Source organism: Octodon degus, unplaced genomic scaffold (genome assembly GCF_000260255.1).
Source record: "Octodon degus isolate 3935 unplaced genomic scaffold, OctDeg1.0 scaffold00051, whole genome shotgun sequence".
Taxonomy (NCBI): domain Eukaryota; kingdom Metazoa; phylum Chordata; class Mammalia; order Rodentia; family Octodontidae; genus Octodon; species Octodon degus.
Window position 1 is genome coordinate 7,786,599 of NW_004524627.1, and position 10,658 is coordinate 7,797,256.

Below are 10,658 nucleotides of genomic sequence, written 5' to 3' on the forward strand. Positions count from 1 at the left end.
TTGATACTGTACTTCCGATTTGATTTGAAACTGTCTCATTGCTATATGTTTATCAATAAAACTGTAGGAAAAAAATAAAATAAAATAAAATAAAATACTATTTATAAAATATGCCTGCCGCAAGCAACCATAGCTAACTAACTGACTGTTGGGTGGCACCTTGCATGGATTAGCTGCTCATTTTAGAAATTTTAGGAAAATATATGCTCCACCTCGGCATTGCACACCCTTCTTTCAATAAAAGGAAAGTTTCAAATAGTCCTGAGGAATGTGGCTATTCTGTTTCATCTTCCTGTGTCTCATCACATTCTGTGCAGGTGAGCAGCCAGGCATGGCAAGCTCATGGCTCCTAAAGACATGGTGGGAATGGACTCCTGCCTGTGTGGCATGCCTCCTGCCACCCACACAGAACTAAACAGACAATTTGAGGAGCTGTAAGTTCCACAAGGCTGTTCAACTCTGTCGAACTGAGAACATGACCTTCCACTAGAGCCTAAGGAAAGGGGCTTGGTTCTCCTGCTGTGATCATCCGATGCCTGGGCTGGGGAGCCACTCCAGGTGAGCTCATGCACTGGCCTCCGATCAGAGTGGAAGCTGAGGAACTGTATTGTCAAGGGGATGGCAGCAAGCAGATTTTAGATGCAGACCAAGGGAATAAGTGAACAGGTGGCAGTGAGATGAGACTGACTAGTTACCTTCATCCTCAGAAGCTGTCAAGTGGGAAGACGCAGCCACAGCACTGTGAACCCCAGGCAATGGGGAAGTGACCGGAACATTGCATAGAGATGTCCCTGTGGACAGAGATGCCTGCTGAGACTGTCCTGGGAGAACCACTGCTTCCTCTGAGGAGCCCAAGGAGAAGCCGTTACTGCTTTGCCCCGAGCCGTGGACAGTGCTTCTGCCCACAGAGTCCGTGGCATCCTCGGATAATGATGTCTCCACCAGGCCACTTAGGGACAGCAGCAAAGGGCCCGAGGGAGAGGCAGCAAAGGCCACAGAGTGCTTCCCACCGTTCCTTGCGGTTGGCAGTCGGGGGGCCAAGTCCTGCAGTGGCTGCTGCACACATGGGGGGAGAAACCAGGAAGCTTTGTGCCTTGTGAATCTGACATCTAACTGGCAAGGAGAGGGCCCTGCGTCCTGGAAGCTTGCCGGCCTGTCAGTGTCTCCAGAGTCATGGCTGGTCCCTTCCCAGGAGACCACAGGAGAATCCCTCCAGCCCATGGACTGTGACACCATTGTGCCAGGCTGGAGCCGTTGGGAACGCCTTCAGAGCAGACAGGAGGAGCGCTCTGCTGCCTGTTGTCCCATCCGATGCTGTTCTTGAGCTCACCACATGGCCAGCCAGCTGGGGATTTGGAGCACTGTCCTGTAATGAGCAAGAATTAGTCAAGAGAAACAAAGGTTCATTCCTGTTATTTTTATCCTAAATTGTTATGAGAAGGCAAAAAAAAAAAAAAAAAATGAAACTTTAAACTCTGCCTATAAAACACACACATTTATAATTAAAAATAAATAAATAAATAAACTAGCCACAAAACTAGCAGCACACAGAGAAGCAGGGAACATTTTGCAAAGCAAAAAACCAAAAACAAACCACTGAAGAAGCCACAAAGATCAACTAAAAATGTAAAACATGCATATGCCAAAATTATTCCAATATTATCTGAAAGTAAAGACACATTTTCATATTTTCATACTTTTGGCTTGTTTCTCTTTTTTAGTTTAATCGATTTCAACCAAGTAGGCTAGTGGCATACAACACGGTGGAGGAAATCAGTAGCACCAAAAACGTTCTTTTGTGTAACTTATATTAGTTTTAATACATACTCATATTGTAGAGCAAATAAAATATATCATTCATTCATAGCATTTAGAGAGCACAGTGGGAATCTAGAGCCCATGTTTTAGTATGATTCTCTCACTGTGAAACTCAGTGTTTAGTCTGGTAAAAAACGTACTGATCAAAATGTCGAGAGTCCTCCAGAGGAGACTGCTCCTGTCACTCCCATTTCTGGCCCAGCAATGGCTTCTTTTTCCCATTCGCCCTTTCTCCTTGGCCTTGAGGATCTCTGACTACAAAAGCAAGGCCAGCCAAGGAGAAGCTGGGAGGCAGAAGCAGCCTGCGTAGGCCGAAGCAGCCTGTGTAGGCCAGCTGAGCCCGAGTGAGGGGGCTGCGGGATGTGCACAGCAGAGCCAAGGCCACGGCTTTAGGTGCCATTGCTCCATATACAGAGGCCTCCCAGCTGCCCATCTCTACTTCCTACTGCCATTAACTCCAGGTGAGCACATCTCACTGCCTGGCTGAACTTTGTGTGTGGCATCTCAGCCTGACACCGAAAGAAGACATTGATTTTCCCCCCAAATATGTCTCTCCTTGCCATCCTCATCCTAGGAAACACTTCTCCCAGTTGCCCAAGCCTAACAGTTAAGCGCCGTTTCTGATCCTACCCTTCCCCAGATCCCCATCTCTGTCATCAAACTCTAGCCACCACTGTCACCCTAAGTTTAAGTCACCCCAGGCTAAGCCATCTGGATGTTGGGCCACAGCTTGCCAGGGGTGTCCCCAGTTCCCTTTCCTGTGCACAGTCAGCAAGCAGTGAGGGAGCTCTTTTGTAAACCCAAATATGCATGCCATTCCTCTAATCAAAATCCTGGGCTGCTTGCCTTGTCCTTCAGGCTGGACATGCCCCTGCCTCTCGTAGCCAGCTTCTCTCCTTCCCGAGCAGGTCTCGACCACACAGGAAGTTCTTGACCCCTGGGAGCTTTCTCCCACCCCAGGCACACAGCTCCAGGCAGCCTTCTCCTGACATGCTCTTCCTTCCTCCAGATGACCACACATCCGGCTCTCTCTGGTCCAGTAGGCCTGATGTGCGAACTACTTCCCCAAAGAAGACTCTCCTAGTGACCACTGTGCAAGCAGTTCCCCGGTCTCAACCTCTCTCACATCGCCCTGTTTGGTTTTCATCACAGGGCTTCTGGCATCCTGGTTTTTCTTTTGTTAGCTCCTGTCAGTCTCTCGGCCCCACACCCCCGATCCTGAACTATCAGCTTCATGAGAGCAAGGGCCTTGTCTGGTCTTTATCCTCAAATGCCCCAGACCTAGAGCTGAATATGGGGTTCACGACATGTTTATGGACCCAAGGAACTTATCCAACAAAGAAGAAATAAAATTAAGACGTAGATGAACATATCTCTGTGATAGCTACAACTGTCCTACTAGTGGGTCAATTGTATACATGTAGGGATATACCTGAATTCATGTTTCTAAAGTAAAGAAATTTTGTCACTCATTGCTTACACTGAAAATTCAAATATATAAATTCAAACATACCAAAGAACCCACTTACAAAAATTGCTCTCTAGGCTAGGGATATAGGTTAGCAGCACTGAGCCTGCGTGGCATTTCCAGGATCTGAGTTCAAGTCCTGGTACAAAAAAATAATTGATCTCAAAAGCATTTGCGCTTTTAGCCAGGCATGGTAGTGCATGCCTGGAATCTCAGAACGCTGGGAGGTTTAGACAGAAGGATGCTGACTGCAAGCCCAGCTTCAGCACTCAGAGGTTTAGAGACTTGTCTCAAAATAAAATATAGAAAAAGGCTCAGGATACAGTTCAGCTCAGAGGCCTGGAGTTCACTTCCCGTACCACCATGGGGAAATGTCCTTGGATTTTCTTAACTTTGGTCTCTATTCTAGATCACACTTTTTGGAGGAGATATCCCTCATAAATACTGAAGCTATCTCCTGAAATATAGCACCGTTCACAGAATACAGTGCCACAAAGTGTGACTGCCTTTGTCAATGGCCACAGCACAACATCCCAGAATCTTCTGTAACCTTTTCCCGACCCCAAATCCCACCTAGTGCTCTAATTTCCTTGTCACACACCTTTTCCTCTCCAGTAATTTTGAATTTTATACTTACCAAGAAAATATGTCTACATTTCTATAAAATGTGCCAACACAAAAGCCTAAAGAGTGACAAGTTCTTTCGGCACTAAACCACACCAATCCTACGTCATTCTCAGAATCAGTTAGCCCTTTCCCCAAATGCATCTTTTAAAAGCAGACTTCCTTATTAAAAGCAATTTTCAGTAGTAGATGCCGGCTCTGCTTTCTGTTATAAAGGTACTTTTGCTTCTCACAGATTACCAGCAAGGCTGGCTTTGCTGGGTTATAAAATCAGACTGTGTTTGAGCTGGAATAGGTTACAGAGCTTCAAAACTGTGAAAATCGCAGGCAAGCAGAGAGGAAGAAAAGACAGGCTGGACACTTGGCACATGACCTTCTGTGAGAGGCAGGCTGACACAGAGGAGTGAAACCTGGACACAGCCAACTCCAGGCCCTGGGCACTGCAGGTCAACTCTCCACATTCTGATTTTCAGGAGCCATCACACAGTGGCTGCTGGTGGTGCTTACCATGTTGTAGAGCGTCTGCTAATCAACTTAAAAATATTTATTGAGCATCTACTATGCTCTTGACAGTGGTAGCACTGGGCTAACCCAACTCAGCTTATGTACTAAGAAACAGTGAGCAGGTACACTGGTATCAGCTCAGCCCTTCTGACTCCATCAGAATGGGTGCCTGTCGAGAATGACTATGGTGCTAGAGCAATCCCACAGCCACAGCACTGGCTACAAAGATGCACCTTTGAGGAAGGGTCTTGAGCCACCAGGACCTCTACAGTGACTGCCCTGAAGTGCTTCTGTCTGTAAGCAGCACTTGTGTGGCAGAGCAGTTTCATCACCTGGTGCATCTAACAGTCCTGAAGTTACTTCATGACCAGGAACAACCACTATAAAGAAGCACAGCGTTGCACCAGGAACACAAATGACTAGTTTCCCGTGGTCACAATATGATGGAGACTGCCAGAAAGTGGCTCTGGGCAGGATTTGAATTAAACAATTGGCTTTTCATGTCCACTGGTGAGTCTGTCCAAAGCCTAGGCCCCTTGCCTGGACATGGGCAGGGGACGAATAGTAAGTGAATCTCTGTGAGTCACTGTCCTCGCTGAGGCCTCTAATGGCTGGTGAAGTCATGGCTCTTCAGAGGACAAGGGCACAGCTAAAGGCACCTTGCTCCAACCTGAATTAACTAGACGAAGACTGTAGTTGCAGGTATCTCACTCCTGGATGTCCTCTTTCCTGGTCATAACATAGTTCTCCTAAATTAACATAATGTCATACTTGGAGAAGTCCTGGAGCAGTTCTGCCTTTCATCAGTATTCCCCTCCCTTGTTTTGATGACTAAATAAATACAGGCCATCCAGTGAAGGTCTTTGTCTAAGATGCAGAGAATCTCTAATTTTGTTAGAGGGTTTTGATCCTCCTGGATCCCTAAAATCGTATCACGTGACTCATTTATGTAAGCCTTTGCTGTGCATTTGTTCAGGAGACTGTAGGCCTGATCAGTCCACAATAACTAAAGGATATTAATACATTAACAATACAAGCCATGTGGCTGGGGAGATGGCTCAGTAGAATAAGCACTTCCCTGGCAAGTGCAAGGGCCTGAGTTCAATCCCCAGCTCCACCAAATACAAACCACGCTCACCACTCTCATTCTGCATAGGTGTTAGTATGCTAATTTGAGAACTAAAAGAGAAGCCATCAAGGGATCTGCCATAACTTTATCCATTATTATTCAGCAGAAATGGAACAAAAATCAATCTGACACCTGACCCAGAGTTCTTTTCACTGGAACTCACATTTTACACATGGGCTGAATGCAATAAGAAGGGGACCTAAACTTCCATTAATAAAAGAATTGTAAGAGTTATCAGAGTTGTCACAAAGCACAGGACTAGGAACTACACAGCGGGTGGGCCCCACGGTACACACTCAGGAAACTGAGGTGGGAAGGCCATGTACACTGAGGAGTTCAAGGCCAGCCTGGGCCAGACAAGACCTCATCACAGAAAAGAACTAGGTATGTATATCTGACTTCATGTCTCTGCAATAGCTATGCCCAAGATTTTATGACCATCCCATACCATGTGGATAATAAAAAACATCTGAACATAAATCTTTACAAATTTTTTTTTTATCTTTTATTTATTTATTTGGTACAGGGTCTTGCTACGTGGCTTGGACTCAAAGTGATCATCCTGTCTCAGCTTCCCAATGCTAGAATTACAGGCATGTGCCGCCACATCCAGTTTTGGGGCTGGTAATGTGTACCTTGGGTTCTGGGGCTGGCACGGCATGCAGTACTGGGGACTGAACCCAGGGCCTTCTGCTTTCCAGGCAGATGCTTAGACTGCCAAGCTATTTCCCCAGCCTGAGCATTAAATTCTTATATAGCAATATTTATTTATAAACAGACAACTATTTTAATACACTACATAATTATAAAGCACATATGAAAGTAGCATTTTGTACTTGCCTTTCATTGAATCCTCTTGTACCCTGAAGGTATATTTCCTCTATTTTGGGAACCAAGGTAATTTAATGTTCTTCTTACAAACTTTACACACAAAAACAATAGCAAATAAACAAAAAAAGAACAACGTATTAACATTGTTAGATAACTAAGCTGGACTGTACAAAAATACATTCAAATCAAGAAATGTACCTAGAGCTTAGGGTACATTCCTGAATTTAAAAGATGACAAGATTTCCATGTATGGGCAAATGAAGGGAGGAGCCACACTGGAAAATATCTGATACTTCCTCAAGCAGTTACAGGACTGTTTTCAAGCTAGTCTTTCTACTTGTGGGCATGCACCTGAGAAGAATGAGGAAATATGGCCATGCGGAACTTATTTTTTTTTTTATATAATAAAAAATCTAATTTTTTTTTTTTTTTATTCTGTAAGGACATGGTTTAAACTTTTTTGGGGGAAACATCTAAAACTGTAAATGTGGGGGAAATCTCACAACATTGAAGGATGATACCTACTATTCCTGATTCACAAATCTGTTTTAATGCTATAATACCAGGGTTCGATCCCCACTGTGCTGTGCTGGCCCCGCCCCTTGAGGGGCTGAGACAGTGACTGAGACTGGGTGTGGTGGCACGTGCCTATAATCCCTGCACTATGGAGGCTGAAAACAGGAGCATCACTATGAGTCCAATCTACATAATGAGACCCTGAAGATCTTGTACTAAATATGAAAATAAAATAAAGCTATAATAATGTAAATAGTATGGTATATTGGGGCTACAATAAAGTAATATGGAATAGACTTGAAATGCAATTGAACATATAGTTATTTAGTTAATTTAGATGGTTATTAAGATGACATTTTAAATAATTGATAAAAGCAGAGCATTCATGTGAACATTCCAAAAACTAATAAATCATTTGTTTAAAAACATTTTCAAATCTCTTTTTTTAGAATTCTTAAATTTTATTTTCTTTAATAATTTTATTGAAAAACAAATAGCAATGAGACAGTTTCAAAATTGATTAGTAGAACAGTTTCAATAATTAACACATTACATATTGTTGTCTTCTTAGTGGTTATTCATAGTACAAGATGCAGACATGATATCCTGTCTACAAACACTATTAAAACAAATCTTTCTATTCACTGATTTAAGAGAAAGTGGCTGTATATCTATCCTAACTATTTGGAATATACAGATACAAAATGGTCCTTCATTTGTATCCAATTTTTTAATTTAGTTTTGTCAGAGAAGGGTATTCCATTGTCATTCAACTACTGTAGGTACATGAATTCAGCAAAATATTCCAATATCGTCCAGTAGTCCCTAATAGTAGTGGGATTCCATAGGACTGGCAATGTTGGAAGTTGTTGACGTAATAAGCCTTTTACAGCTCAGTATATTAATATGGCTTTACTTTTCATTCCTCATTTTTATACTTTTCTGCTGGATGATTAAGACCAAGATAAAGTAAAACCTATGTAACAAGAACTGTAACTTTGGTATGGCCAAAGTCAGTCAAATCCCCTCAGGATTTATCCTGAGATCCTGTATCTCAGATTGTAGAACCTTTGTCAGTGTCAGCCATGTGGATGAGTCACGGCCATTGCTTGGCCAATGTGTTCTCTGTGAAAGATAGATAGATATCTCTCCATGTGACTCTCCTTAGGCACACTCTACATCATCAATCACTTTGCTCTGTGGCCCCGTAATCTCCTTGATCAGAAAATTTGGGCCACAACTGAGTTACATGATGTTACAGTATAGCTCAACTGCCTATGTTGTAGGGTAGTAATAACAAGCTTCTCTTCTGGAGAGTTAACAACTTAAATTTTCAGACAAAAAAATTAGAGAAAACGAAGGGCTGCAAGGACAACCAACATTTTAGCCCTAGCCTTTCAAGGTCAGTGAGGACTCAGGACATAGGAAAGCCATGCAGAACCTATACCTGAATTAGTAGTGCACCATTACACACCACAGGCAAAAAGAGGAAACAATCTAAATGCTCAGCCATCAATGAATGGATTAAAAGCCTTCTGTATCTACAAAAGGAATGACACTCAGCCATAATTAGAAATGAGGCACTGATGCATGCTGCAGCATGGATGAGCACTGAAAACACTGCACTAACTGAGAAGTCAGACAAAAAAGATACTTACCACTTATATAAAATGTCCAGAATAGGTAAATCCCTGCACACAGAAAGCAGACTGGCAGTTGCATAGAAGAGAAGTGAAATGGCCAAGGAAAAGGCCAAGGCTGTCCAGGTTTCTTTCCAAGGCAATGAAACTATTCTAAAACTGTGGCAATGGCAGCACACACCTGGAGGTTCACAAGAAACCACTGACCTGTGTGTTAAATGGGTAAATCAGACAGCATGTGAATTATCCCAATCTCAGTAACTCTGTCTTACAAAATGAAATGAGAAGTGCTCCTTTCCTTTTAAAAAGATCCAAGAAAACTAGAGAGGCTTGGTGTCCAAAGGCCTGCAAGAGCCAAAGAGCATCAGGGGTGCATCAAGCTATAAACGGAGACACTGCACGTAAGTGAGAAAGGTCAGAATAGAGTGTGCGTACTGGAGATGCTAAGCAGATCTAAAATTGATGGGGCAAAGAAAGAGGAAGTAATAAGTGACAGTGCAACAACAGAATTATCTAGAAAAAATCCACAATGGCTGGTAAAGACAGTATCAGTGCTAAGGTTACCAATAATTACATACCTATCACTGGTGCTTGAGGCTCAGACCTTATCTTTCAGTCAGCAGCACAGCAGAGGGTCTGTGGCCTGGTGTACAGACAAAAAGCAAAACCAAAGAGGTGATCAGTGCCGTGATGTGTAGCTAAGTGTCTATCCTTTACAAATATGTGCACAAAGATTTAGAAGTAATTGCTATGATATCTTAAATTTGTTTTAAAACAATACCAGTAGGGGATGAAATATGGATGAGTCATAATTGGTCACTGAAGCTGGAAGAAGAGAAAATGTTCATTGTACTTAATAGTCTCTGTACTTTGCAATTTGAAATTTTCCATTAGAAAATTCCTATGAGTGAATGTTCTCTTTTTAATCCTCAAAATGTGCTACATCTATCCATATGCCCATAAGAAAATTCTGTGACCTCCTTATCCTACCTAGACATCATTACACTTTCTACCTCTAACCCTCTAGGGCTTCTTAAAAATGCTACCTATGGGCTGAGGCTTTTCCCACCATGCCTTACAAAAGTACATCCCTATAGGTATGTATCAACATTTATTGTGTAGGTAGCCCTCATCATCTCCTACCTTCCTACACATTAGTTCCTAACATATATGACATCTAGTCAGTGCTTCACACTGTTCTATATTCTCCACACAAACATACACACACAAAACACACACACACACACACACACACACACAATTTTCTCAGCCCTGGATTAGGCCAGTAAGTAGATCAGTGTTTTAAACTATCACCAACTTGTCCCAAATTTTCTGATCAAGGAGATTATGGGGCCACAGAGGAAAGTTATCAATGATGCAAAGTATGCCTAAGGAGAGTCACCTAAAGAGAAAAAATTCTCTCAGACTTTCACAGAGAGCAAATTGGTCAAGCGACGGCTGTGACTCATCTAGATGACTGATACTGACAGAAGATCCACAAAGTGCTTTACATGGTTCCAGGGTAAATCTGAGGGGATTTGACTAACCTTACCAGATAGCAAAAGTTACATTTTTAGTTATAAGGTCTTGCTTTAACTTGGTCTTAACTATCCAGCAGAAAAGTGTAACCATGAGGTATAAAAAGTAAAGCTATGTTAACATAAGCTGTAAAAGGCTCAATTCAACAACTTCGAACAATTGCCAGTTGTGTTGGTAATTCACTACTATTATGGAGTATTGGACTATATTGGGTTATTTTGCTGAATTCAAGTAGCTACAATTTTTGGACTGGCATCAAGTATGAAAAGATCCTGTTTTTTCCCCTGTATTTTAGGGAATGGTCCAGAGTCTCACTAGTAGACTGGACTCATAGTGATTCTTCTGTATACAGCCTCCCAAGTGCTGGGATTACAAGCATGTGCCACCACACCCAAGCTCAATCAATGTCTCAGCATGCCCTGAGGGCAGGACTAGCGTGGCAGGCCTGGGGATTGAAACCCTGGCCCCTGCATCTGCTTGCAGGGCTTTAATCCTGAGTTATTTGGCTGGCTCCTGAAAAGTCCCTTTAAAGACTTCTCCAAATACAACTTTTCTAACAGTAATGGCACCCCCCTATCTTACAAAAACA

The 10,658-nt window shown here is 42.7% G+C and overlaps 1 protein-coding gene across 1 annotated transcript in view; it reads right to left on the bottom strand.

The window, feature by feature from the left end:
- Positions 1 to 9,147, bottom strand: part of Rubcnl (RUN and cysteine rich domain containing beclin 1 interacting protein like) — a 47,619-nt gene extending 38,472 nt beyond the window's left edge. The window contains exons 1-2 of the mRNA XM_004633123.3: positions 9,109 to 9,147; positions 696 to 1,366 (exon numbers count right to left, since the gene is read on the bottom strand). Coding sequence (XP_004633180.1) covers positions 696 to 1,236 — 541 coding nt within the window. The 5' untranslated portion in view covers positions 1,237 to 1,366; positions 9,109 to 9,147. The remainder of the gene's footprint in view (positions 1 to 695; positions 1,367 to 9,108) is intronic.
- Between the last annotated feature and the right edge of the window lie 1,511 nt (positions 9,148 to 10,658).